A 13,267-nucleotide genomic window follows, 5' to 3' on the forward strand; every position below is an offset into this window, starting at 1 on the left:
TGGTACCTTTGAAAGTCAGACATTTAAAGTGAAAGGTCTGAAGCTATATCCACTATACCACTTAGTTTCTTTGGATATATAGTACCAGCAAGGTACTGGGATTGGGGGAGAAATAAGAAAGGAGGAAGGATGACTGAAAAAAGCCCTTTTTTCAGATGGTAGGGTTTAAGTTAAGTCTTGAACAACAACAGAGAAGCCAGGAGACAGAGGTGAGATGTGTGTAGAATATAAGAAAGAGCCAAGACAAAATTCTTTCGATTATATTTAGAAGCTAAATTTTTGTACGATATTGAAACAGATGCTTTTAAGTCCCTGAAGGTCTCATGTTTTCTACTTCTATATTATATGTTCTATCTCCATATAGTAGATTTGCCTGTAATGAGAAATATATTTTAATGACATTTTAAAAGTTAATTTTCTCTCTAGCTTTCAAAATGATTAAATTAATATGTGCCATTTTATATTGAATTCTAGTAAAAGCAAATATCTAAACTATGTCCCTAATATTTAATGCCAACCTTTTTCTCCCCCACCCATCCTCACAACCATTTTCTTCCTTTCTCCCCAATTTTCTTCCCTTCCCTCCCTTTTTTCTATTGTGGTGTGTGTGTGTGTGTGTGTGTCTGTGTGTGTGTGTGTGTGTGTGTGTGTGTGTGTGTGTTATACAATGTTATAAGTAGAAAGAGCACAATACACTGAGGAAAGAATCCAGATTTGCTGCTTACTCGTTGAGTGATTTTCAGCAAATCACTTATTCTCTTTGGGACTCAGTTTCCTTATCTGTAAAATGAAGGGTTAGATTGAGTGATAGGTCCCTTTGAGCTCCAAAGAAAATGATCCTATCATTTGCATACAGTTATAACAACATGTAAATGGCAAGGAAATTTGGGAACTCCATGTGATCTACTAGAAAGAGCACTGAATTTTAAATCAAAAGCCTTGATTTGTAGCTCAAATTATAGTTCTGCTGCTTGCCTACCTATATTACTTGACCTCCGAAATACTTGGTTCCTTATTTATAAAGTTAGGAGTTTGGATTGGATTATCTCTAAGAGCCTTCAGACTCCAAATTGTATACTTACATGAGTCAATGTCCTCAGTTTTCAATGTCCTCAGTTTCTGCCTTGTTTATTTATTGTTTTATATGACAATTTGGGGCGAGGGAAGTAGATTTCATTCATTGTAACAATATTATTTAAACATGAAACATGCTCTTTCAGGTACAGAATACACAAGCAATTTTTTCCTTTTCCATATATAGGTAACAATTTAAATTAGTAGAATAAAAAGGAAATATAAAGGCTCATAACTAAAATTTTTTAAAAATTCATTCCCCTTGTCCTGACATGATCTTTCCAGCAGGTGGCAACATTCAACTTCATATATTAGGTTTAGGAACTTGTCCTGGTTCCTTAATTAAACAAATATTAAAATTGAGAATCTTTAAATGCTGTAGAAGATAAAAGGATAAAAAAATTCAGTCCTTCCTCTCCAGGGGGATTTGTAGGTGGCAATGAGCCTGAAGTTATGTTTTACTTTTCATTTTTAACAAAAATAATTAACATAATTTTAACAGATATAATTAAATAAAAAACTAAGTTTAACATTGATGTTGATTCCTCAATAATGAGTAACGATGGCCAGTCTTATAGATAATGATATGATTTTATAATATATACATAACATTGAAGAAAGAAGATGATATATATTTTAATTCTATTTTTGCTACTTAATAATTTTAGATACCTATATAGCTTAAAATATTTCTGCTACTTAAAATCAATTCTAGATACTCATATAGCTTATAATTAGTTTTAAAGGAGTCTTAATGTAGATTAAGGAACTCATTTTATCCTCCCAGCAACTATTTGAAATAAGGACAACAGTTATTATCGTATTTCCAATTTTATAAAAGAGGAAACTAAGATTCAGAGGTATTAAAGTATTTATTAATGATCATACAGTTGGTAAGTATTAGAGGCAAAACTGAAACAAAACCCATCTTGATCTTACAAATCTGTGGCTTTTCCCACTCTATCATGCCTCTCATTATCTAAAACCTCTATGCATCTCAGTTTCCTCTTCTTTAAAATGGGAGAATAAATTCATTCATTTTTAAAATTACCTTCCTTGGTCCATTGATTTGTAGTTACATGTGCACACACATACAAATAATCAAAAATAAAATCAGTCTAGTGGCAAAGTTTTGTATAATGACTCCATCATTTTTTTTGACACTTCACATTGTTTCAGATGATCTCACTGTGTTTGTGATAGTACTTATACCTGGAAATTATATTATTCATCTTTAAAAAAACCACAATATTCTATTTGTTATTTACTGAGGCAATTGTTATTTATATTTACTAGGTACAATTAAAAGTTTTCTAGTAGTTTGATTTTGCTATAGAATTAAATATGTTTTCTTATATTAAAGGTACTCAGAGCACATATACTACCATTGACAAATGTCGCATTTAACAAATCAGGTTCATGGTAAGTCTCTTTTTATTTTTTAAATTAAGTATTGGCATTTAGAGTCATACAATTATCCATTGTTAAGTGAGTTCTGTGCTCACAGTCTAATGGGGAAGACCCTGCAAGTAACTATGTGCAAACAAACAATTTACAGGGTGGATTGGAAATAACCCATAGAAAGAAGTCACTAGATTGGGGAAAAGTTCCCTTTAGAATGTAGAATTTTAGCTGAGGCTTGAAGAAAGCTCCCCCAGGAGGCAGAGATGAGGAGGGAAAACTTTCTAGACATGGAGGATTCCCTTTGTAAGATTCCCTAGATGTTGGATCTGAATAAAATACATAGAAATTATGATTCTTTTGTCTTTGCTTCCTTCTTATATGGGAAAGAGAATCAGATTGAAGAGGGAGAATAGACAAAATACAGATGAAGTCTTTATTAATACAATGTCTAACTCACACTTGAGGGGATAACACGCTTGTGGGCAGGTAAAATGTCCAGGCATTGTTTTCTCTCATAGCCTTTCACTAACAGTTATACAGATAAAATTCATTTGTTTAACAAGACAGAAAAGAACAGAGAATGACTGATTATGAATGCAGACACAATCTGAAAGAAGAGAAGCAAAAAAGTAATAGCATTAAAAGAAAATTACAATCTCCATATGATCAAAACATATTGATCTTGAATATAGGAAGAATAAGAATAATTTAAGGATTATAGGTTTTCCAAAACCATAAGATATTTTTTAAAGAACTTGAATGCTGTAATATAAGAAATAATACATAATAAAATTTCCTAGAACTTTTGAACACAGAAAATAAAGTGCCAATTTAAAGAACTCACAAATGGCATCCAAAGAAGGAAAAAAAAAGAACCCATGTTTATACATATAACTCCAGTTAAATTTAATAATTCCAATGACAACACATCCTTCAAAAGACCAGTAGAATATCCTTCAAATATAAAAGAAAAGAAATCAGAATGCATGAGACTATTCTGTACTACCAGAAACCATGATTCAATGCTTCACAATTTGCTAATCTTTAGGTATAATTTTACTATATAGTTATTACCTTTTACCTTTGACATTTGAAATGATTAAGAGCTCTTGCTTTTGAATGATGTTTCTAGCTTTTAATGTTTCATTTCCAAAGAAAATTCAATTTCTTAAAATTTGTTTTTGAAATAAAGATTTCCTTTATCTCTTTGGAATAGCAAAGATTTTTTCACAAACATATATGAATAAGTGAGAGATTTTATTCATATTCTTTGGAACTTCCAAATTCTATTTGCTAGTTATTCTTGAAAATTCCTTTTGGTAACCCAGCAATACCGCTACTAGTTCCATATTCCAAAGAGATTAAAGTTAGGGGAAAATAACCTACCTGCACAAAAATATTTCTAGCAGCTCTTTTTGTGGTGGTAAAGAACTGGAAACTGAAGGAATATTCATCAAATGGGGAATGGCTAAATGAGTTCTAGTCTATGCTTGTAATAGAATACTATTGTGCCATAAGAAATGACAAGATGATCACAAAAAACCTGGAAAGAATTTTATGAAGTGATGCAAAGTGAAGTGTGCAGAACTAGGAGAACAATGTATACAGTAGCAACAATAATATATGATAATCAACTGTGAGTGATTTGTTATCAACAAGGCAAAGATGCAGGAAAAATTCCAAGAGATTCATGACAAATAAAGAATATCCACCACCGAGTCTGAATGCAAATTGGAACATGCCATTCTTGACTTTATTTCCTCCATGAATTTTTCTCTAGTACAAGCAATATATATCTTCTTTTACAACATGATAGATCTAGAAATTATTATATGATAATATATGTATAACCTATATCAGTGATGGCAAACCATTTAGAGGCTGAGTGCCCAAATTGCAACCCTTGCATTGCATGTGAGCCCCCAACCTTAGGGCAGACGGGAGAGAGGAAGTACTCCCATTGAGTTGCCAGCAGATGTGAGAAATATCCTCAGATGCATGCAGAGAGGGGGATAGGAACAGCCCCTTCTAGCATCCTGCCATTGGTTCACCAACACAGATCTACAGCACATTACCTGCCTTCTTAGGAAGGGGGAAGCATGGGAGGGAGGGAAAGATCACAGATTGCAAAATATCAGAAATAAATATTAAGAAATTGCACTGACATATAATCTGGAAAAAATATTTTTAAAAAGTCCCTTTGGCATGCAAAGGCCCCTGATCTTTTTTTTTTTTTAAATCAGATTAGGATTAAATGATCCTTATTTTAAGGTTACATCTGTAACCTGCATTTATGTAAGAACCTTCTTTTGCCAAGGTTTCACCATCTGGCATGGTGATAGTTCAATAAAAAATTATGTATTTTCAAAACTTTCAAGAACTACTGCTATCTCAGCAATATTATTGAATAGGACCAGGCAACATGTGCTCTACTCTTATGTACAATTTGGAATATGCGCATTTCATTGTTTGTATAATAAATGAAAATTCTACTTTCCCATTTTAAAAACATGGTTAAAAGGAATGAAAGATGTGAATTGCTTTGATCTCCTGGTTAACACATACACACACATATTTAAAAGAATAAGCTATTCTACTGTATTTGTAATGTTTTAAATGTAATCCATTTTGGAGGGAGGGGACATGAATTAAGTGAGGTGAGAATTTCCATACTAAATCCAATAGTGTTTCATCCTAGCAAATAATCTCTCTTTGATGATGACATTAAAGACATGTGAGAAGAATCCAAAATGTCATCCTCCAGAATGAGAGATAATTGTGTGAATATCCATTATTTCTGTTTGATAATCCATAGATTCATGATCCATTAATTGTCTAACTCTTCTCTAACGTATAAATGTTTTCTTCTACCATTTTTAAGGTATTGAATCTTACACACTACTACCTGCAATATAATTCAATGAATTAAAAATAGATTTTAAGTTCCCATTGTCTGTGGAGCATTTTGCTCTATGCTTAGGAAAATAGAGAATTTAAATAAGATACTTTCCTTCTCCTAATGAAGTTTGTAGAGCAGTAATATTTCCTTTCCTTTCATTTACTCTAAAATGAGTGCCTTCAAACTTCAAGGCTATCGATATGTCCTAGAAGGGTGTGGGACATATATGTGTGTGTTACCTTCCTTCAGAACATAACTCAGGTGTTTCTGTCCAAGTGAGGACTTTCTTTATCCTCCCAAATGTTAGTGCTTTCTGCCTCCTGAAATAATTTTGTATAAACCTTTCAGTGTCCCTCAATAGAATGTGAGCTCCCTGAGAACAGAGGCATTTTTTCCCTTCATTGTCCTAGCAACAGGCACATGCATAAGAAGAGTTTAATAAATGTTTGTTCTATTGAACGGTCCCTCTCGGCTTCTTTTTTTTCCAGATCAGAAGTGGAGATTTCTATAAAATAGCAGTAGACAAGGTCTTTAATATGTAAATATTTTAGGAAACAGTCTTGGTGACTTTTTGGTGCTAATCTTTCCCTTCTGCACCCTTCCCTCCCCCTTGAGAATTAAAATTCAAGTAGAATTCCAGGTAGTATAATCTTTGTTAGTTTTCTCATTTGTTTTGCTAATGCTTTTCAGATATGATGTGAAATTAGGAAAGAAGCTAGTTTTGCTTCTCTTGTGTAGCTAATTAAACCAATTCCCCTGAGGAATGAAAATGAAAAAAAATGCTTTTATGATCTATTGATTTTTTTAAAAAGAAAGTTAAGTGGGTTGCTGTATTATTTTCACTCTAATCTCATTGTATTTCCTCACTTTAGCTTTATTACCGGTAGCTATGATAGAACATGCAAACTCTGGGACACTTCATCAGGGGAGGAGCTGCATACCCTGGAAGGTCACAGGAATGTGGTGTATGCCATAGCATTTAATAATCCTTATGGGTAAATATCATTTTATTCAATTATTCTTGTATTTTTGAATGTCTTATGATACCCATCACCCTATGATAGGGTCTGACATGCATTCAGAGGAGTAGAAGACATGAATCTTCACTGGAGAGATAAGACAAATGAAAAATGAAAAAAGAACCCAATATATGGTTAAGGACCAAAGGAGTAGCAATAGTAAGAAGTGGCATATTTTGCACATATGATTTTCATTCAGATGGTTGTGGTCAGAGAAGACTTCTTTGATGAGTCAGAGTTGTGAGTTTGGACTTGAAGAATAGATACAACTGGATAGTTAGTTGTAGGGAAAGCATTCTAGGTAGGATGAAATCATATAAACCAGGCTGTAGAAGTAGGAATGAATAAGCCATACTGGGGGAGACAATGAGTAGACTGATCCAGACGGAATAGAAAATTCCTGTTAGGAAACAGTGAGAGACAAGATGGAAGTAGATATTTGGTTTGTATTATGGTAGACCTTAAATGTTGGGCTAACAGATTTGAACTTTACCTGGCAGGCATGGCAGCTGCTGAAGGTTTTTCAGTAGGGAATAGCAATGGTGAAAGTTGCTTAATTGTTTCACTCACGTCCAACTCTTCATGATGTCAGTTGAGTTTTTCTTGGTAAAGATACTGGAATGGTTTGCCATTTCCTTCTCCAGCTTATTCTAAAGATAAGGAAGTGAGGTAAACAGGGTTCAGGGATGTCTCCATGGTCACACAGCTAGTAAGTAGCCAAGGCCAGATTTGAACTCAGGAAGATGAGTCTTCCTCACTCCACGTATGGCACTCTTTATCTACTGAGCGACACAGCTGCCATTCTGAAAATAGTTTTCTAAGACAAATTATTGTTGTGTAGGATGGAATTAATAGTATAAAAGTCTGAAGAAAAAGGCCACTTTGAACATTTTTGTGAATGATACAGGTCTGGCAATAAGTGCCAGCATTAGGGATGGGTGATGGAAAATGGCAAAGAATTTTGTAAACTTTGATGTATTTAGAGTAGAAATCTTCTCTACCACCCCCTTTCTGAAACTTTATAACTCAGTTACTGATATAATTATATTAATTATGAAATAAGGCCCTATTAAACTTAATTAGTGTTGATATTTCATGTATATTTAAAAATGATTAAATATCCTTTCAATTCAATTTCAGATAATTTAATTCTGATCCAAATACACTCATGTTAAAGTAGAAAAAAGCAATTTTTCATTATCTCATTACTCTAAATTGTAGAAGAAGGCTTTGATGCAATGATAGCAGATAGCTTATAACTTCTGAAACAATTATTTCAAATATATGTATTTAAATGTTTGCATATTCTCCAGACTTCATCCCCACATCTAACAAGATTCCTCTTCTATATAGACTTGACTCTTCTTTGTGCCTAGTAAAACAGCCTTCAGGGTATGGAAGAGAGGAATACATGTACACACATAAACACACACACATCTTACTCCTCCTCCCAGAAGCTAGTGGCCTCTCTCCTCCAGCCACCCTCTATTCCTTGATGTCTATGATGTAGCGACTTAGAGATAAGCACACATTGGCCTCCCTGTAAGCTCCTTGAGGGCAGAGACTTTGTCACATTTTGTCTTGACCTTGTATCACCAGTGCTTAGTACAGTGTCTGGCACATAGTTTGCACTCTATGAAGCTCAACAAAAATGTATCTTTACCAGGCCGGCGTGTCTGTCATTTGCTTGACCTTCATACAGTGTCCCCAGAATCTTAATGCAGTTTTAAACTTGAAAAACGTATGAAGTATAAATGCTACAAACACAAGAAAAACTATTTAAAATATTTTTTAATGTTTGGATACTTTACATTATGTAGTCAACATACCCACATTTTGTGCCATACGTTAGTCAGTTTTTGAACTTTGTAAGAACTTTCATCAGCTGCTTCTCAGAAATTGAAAAGTTTGCTTTTGTGATTTGAGCCTTAAGATCTTCTAAAAAAATGCAGTTTTCTTTTTCCCCACAAATTTTGACCTGATTTCCTGAGAAAAAGTACATTGGGGATAGATCACATGACTGAGTTAGATGAACAAGAGGACTTCTATTGATCTACCAGTCTGAGAAATGTCATCCAGAGACTGTCATACATGCAATGAATAATGACAGTTTCCCATCTTATTAATATTAAAGTTTATTTTTCAAAATTTACAAAACTTAAGTATAAAAATTAAGTAATTAAACTTAAAGTTTGAACCGACATTAAAATTTTTGGGATAACCAAGCTAATCTCTACTCTAAGATCCTTCCTAGTATAGCAAAATGGATCTCTTAATCTAAATTTTTGACTGAGTTGTTTATTTGGATGTATGTCACAACCAAGATAAGCATTGGGGAAACAGAAAATTGAGAGGGTCCAATATCTCATATTCTAATTGAAGGCAACACACATAAAAGAGATAAAAGAGGTCTCATGTTCATGTTAAAAGTCTGGGCAGCTGAAGCAGTCAGATTCTTCTTAGGTTGTGGTAGGAAAGCATCAGAGCAGATGACCAAGTTCTAGAGGACTTTGGGGGAGTACAGGTAGATGATACCCAACAAAGAGGAAAGTAAATTTAGGGGTCAGAGTGGTATGGCAAAAGTACATGGAGCATGGGTAGGGCAGTGCTGGCCCATCTTTAGGCTTCTGATTGTCTGGGTAGAGCAAAGGAGAGGAAGGCTGTGAGCTCTTCCTCTTGGGAACCCTCTTGGCAGGTGGTAGTATTTGACCAGTCCATTACCCATATGTGTGATGACTCGCTATTAAGTTGGGCACTCATCGTCCAGGAGTAGGACTTTGCTCTCAAGATAAAAATATAAACAGGAGGATATCTTTAGATAGGATTAATGGCTAAGTCTAATGGAAAATTAATTAAATCTTCTTTTTGAGAGGATGCCCTTTGGGCTTTTATTGTATCTTCCTCATCCCACACCCTTTAATTGCCTTCTTTAGAGGTATTTACAAGTAGAATAGGTAGTCATTTAATAAGAAACAGTAATTCTCACAGTTTTGTTGCAAGGGGAGAGAATAAGAAGCATCTCAAAATTTTGTTCAGTCTTCTGATTCTTTGAATTCCTGATTCATTTTATTCATTTGGGGGAATATATTCTTTTTTATCTACACTGATCATATTTCACATGTGCTTAGTTACAGCTCTCCAGACAGAAGTTTTACCTTAATTAATGCACATTTAAAAATCACATCAGTCATTATTTATATAATTTGCAGTCTTTTTTATGTTAAATAAATATGAAATTTAATATTTGAGCAGACTTTTTAAATAAAAGATTTAATTTATATGTCAAAAACAAATCTAGTGTACCATTTACAGGTAATTGAATACTTTTCCTAATGTTTTATTAGTCATCCTAGAATCACATTATTTCTCTTTGTTTTTAATTTATAGAAAATGAATTTCATTATTTGCTATTAAATTAAGTTCTCTCTAATTTTAGTGACAAAATCGCCACTGGGTCATTTGACAAGACCTGTAAACTATGGAGTGCAGAAACTGGAAAATGTTATCATACTTTCAGAGGTCATACAGCAGAAATAGTGAGTATGCTTACAATTCCATTGTAGTTTTAAACATAATTAGTTTTTAGAGGTTCCCATGGAAATAAATATGTCATGCTACAAAAATATGGTTAATGATTTTAGGTTCCTTCTCTCTACTTTTATCTACTTTCTACCTGTCTTTATGACTTTTTATTCCATGTAATGCCTTTCATATAAATGTTTTATATAAATACAAACTGCAGGTAACTAATGCTTAAAGCCATTTAAAGTTAATTCATCTTTATTTTAATTACTTTTATTATCTTTCTTCCTTCCTCCCTTTCATTCTTTTTCCCCTTAAAATCTTTACCCTTCTGCCTTTGTATCAGTTCTAAGACAGAAGAGTGGCAAGGGCTAAGCAACTGGAGTTAAATGACTTGCCCAGTCACACAGCTAGGAATTATCTGAAGTCAAATTTGAACCCAGGTCCTCCTGACCCCAGGCCTGGTGCTCTATTAACAGTGCTACCAAGTTACCCTTTTAAAAAAATGTTTCAGAGTTCTATGCTATATAATGAATGAACATAAGAATATGTTATTTCTTTCTTTCAGTAGACAGCTGGCTTTCTGAAGGTTAGATTATCAACATAACTGTTCTGAACTTTGTAAAAAACCTATGAAAAGTGTTATGAATTGACAATTTTCTTTTTATTTGATCCAGTTTAGTTAAAAAGATATTTAATTAAGTGAGGTGGCATGGCATATTAGGTAGAGCACCAAATTTGTAGTCAGTCAAAACCGGATTTTGGATCCTTCCTCAGATACATACTAGTAGTGTGACTCTGGGCAAATCCTTATACCTTTCGGCTCTTCAATAACCTCTTCTACAAAATGGGAACAATAATAGCCTCTATCCCCAGAAGTAGTTCTGATAGTCAGAACTTCATTAACCTTAAAATTCATTCTAAATGAGAGCTATTGTTAGATACCTGCTTTGTGCAAGGCATTATGGGACAAAGACAAAAGAAAAGAGCCCCTTATTTGAAGGAGTATTCTACTGGAGGATGGGAGGATACTGAAACAAAATTAAATAAACAAAATAGATGCAAAGTACATACAAATAAATTGCAAGAGGAAGCTGGACAACTAGAGACCTCAGAGATAGTCAGAAGTAGGAAGTGGAACCCAAGCTGTGCTTTGAGCTAAGCTAGGTATTATGAAGGCAGAGACGAGGAGGGAATGTTTGCCAAATGTGAGAAGCCATGTGTTGACATGGAGGTGGATAGAAGGATATCCTATCTAGGGAACAACTAAGGAGCCAATATGACTGGAGCTGAGTACAAGAAGGAAAATGTTATGAAATATGCCTAGAAGTATAATTGGGAACTGAATTATGGAAGATTTCAATGCCAGACTGAGATTTTTGTATCTCATCCTTATAACATTAAAGAAATACTAAGTATTTTTAATAGAGAAGTGACACATTCAGAACTGTTTGAAGATTACGAATGAAGACTATGAATATGAATATGAATTTTGTATCTTTGAGGTTGATATATTGAGCAAGGGGAAAAGCTGCAATCCAGGAGACAAGTTAGGAGGCTACTGTAACAGTCTAAGCAAGAGGATAAAGGGAGAGAAAGAAATAGATGGGGGATATGGAAGGAGACCTATATGGGTGTTAAAGAAGAAGGAAGAGCCATGGATGACTTTGGTATCTTCAAGAAGAATGGGGAAATCTGGAGGAGAAATGGATTTAGGGACAAATTGAATGAGTTTCAAACAAAGTTTGAAATACCTATGGGGCATTCAGGTGATTTCCAGAAGGCAATTGTCATTGCAGGGATAGAACTCAAGAGAGAGAGATGAGTTCTGCATACATTTATTTGAATGTAATCTATTATGGATAACAATTGAACTACTGATTTAAGAGAAAGGAGAGGCAAAAGGATAAAGATCCGAAAAAGAAAGCTGGGAAGAAATAGTCAGACATAATAATAGAATACTATTATGGAACCCAAGGAAAAGGAGATTATTCTAGATCAGTGATGGTGAACCTTTTAGAGACTGTGTGCCATGACCCACCCACCCACTGAGTGTCAGATGCACCCTACCCACCCCTTGCCCCACACAAGGGAGGGAGAAAGTGATCCCATTGGGCTCCAGGGTAGAGGAGTGGGTGATGTGAAAATATGTTGTCAGGCATGGTGGAGAGGGGGAAGGGAGCAGCTCCGCCCGAGTTCCTCTGCCTTTCTAGTAATGAACTCTGGATGGGCCCTGTGGGGGAGATGAAGGCAGTGCACATGCCCACAGAGTGAGCTCTGTGTGCCATCTTTGGCACCCATGTCATAGGTTCACCATCCTAAATGAGGGGGTGGTATCCACTGACAAAAGCTGCCCAAAACAAGTAGAATGAGGACTGAGGAAAAGGCATAGATTTTAGCAATAGAGACCTTTAATATCCTTAAAACTAAAATTGTTATGAATAGATTTTGTACTCCAAACACCAATTACATTTAAATTGTCATTACTCCTGGTAGTTGTGTGTTATTTGGCAGCATAATTGTGATTTTTACAAATTGAATAATCTCCTTACCTCTGGTTTCTTTTTCATAGGAATGCCTCAAATGCCTCTATTTTGTCCATCTTTTTTCATGATGATCAGCTTTGGGTTCTTTTCTAGAATATACAATTCTATTCTCTTATAATTTCTTGTGAATGTAGAATAATCCTTAATTAGTTGAATTCTTTCTTTCATGTTTGAAAGATTTCCTCTTGACTGTTTTACAAAGTTTTCCATTATTGAAATGGTTATATTCAATTTTTAAAAGTCTTGGATTTCAAAGCATAATTCCTCTTACTCACCCCCTTCAACCCTTCACTTGCAGGAAACTATCTATGAATCTCTCCACCAGTCCTTTGTAGTTTCTATTCAGATATTTTGGACACTTTTCTTCTGTTATTCCCTGTGTTATGATAGTCAGATTTTTTTATTAGTCATGGTCATTTCTTATGATAACTTTTCCTCAGCTTCATTATTTTTGAGTTTCAAACCTATTAGTCTTTCAGAGTTCATGCTTCTTTGGAAAGATTCTCCATTGTGTATTCAATATTCTTTATGCTGTTGTTTGTATTTTTACATTTTTTATTTAAAATTCTGCTTTCTGAAGTAAATTCTTCCCTCATTTCTTATTTTAAGAGATTTCTTTCCCCTCACTTTTGAGCCATTCTTTACTTTCCCTTCTGTGATCTATATGGCGCTCTCTTTTCTCTGGGTAATATTGGTTCATTTTTTAAATATTTAAACACATTCAATATGGTAAGATTTTTCTTTGAGATTTTATTGGTGTGTGTGTGTGTGTGTGTGTGTGTGTGTGTGTGTGTGTGTGTGTG

General features: G+C 34.3%; 1 protein-coding gene across 1 annotated transcript in view; it reads left to right on the forward strand.

The window, feature by feature from the left end:
• Positions 1–13,267, forward strand: part of DAW1 (dynein assembly factor with WD repeats 1) — a 50,055-nt gene that overhangs the window by 19,845 nt on the left and 16,943 nt on the right. Inside the window, exons 4-6 of the mRNA XM_044667599.1 lie at positions 2,438–2,496; positions 6,250–6,372; positions 9,833–9,932. Coding sequence (XP_044523534.1) covers positions 2,438–2,496; positions 6,250–6,372; positions 9,833–9,932 — 282 coding nt within the window. The remainder of the gene's footprint in view (positions 1–2,437; positions 2,497–6,249; positions 6,373–9,832; positions 9,933–13,267) is intronic.

This window comes from Gracilinanus agilis, chromosome 3, assembly GCF_016433145.1.
Source record: "Gracilinanus agilis isolate LMUSP501 chromosome 3, AgileGrace, whole genome shotgun sequence".
Taxonomy (NCBI): Eukaryota; Metazoa; Chordata; class Mammalia; order Didelphimorphia; family Didelphidae; genus Gracilinanus; species Gracilinanus agilis.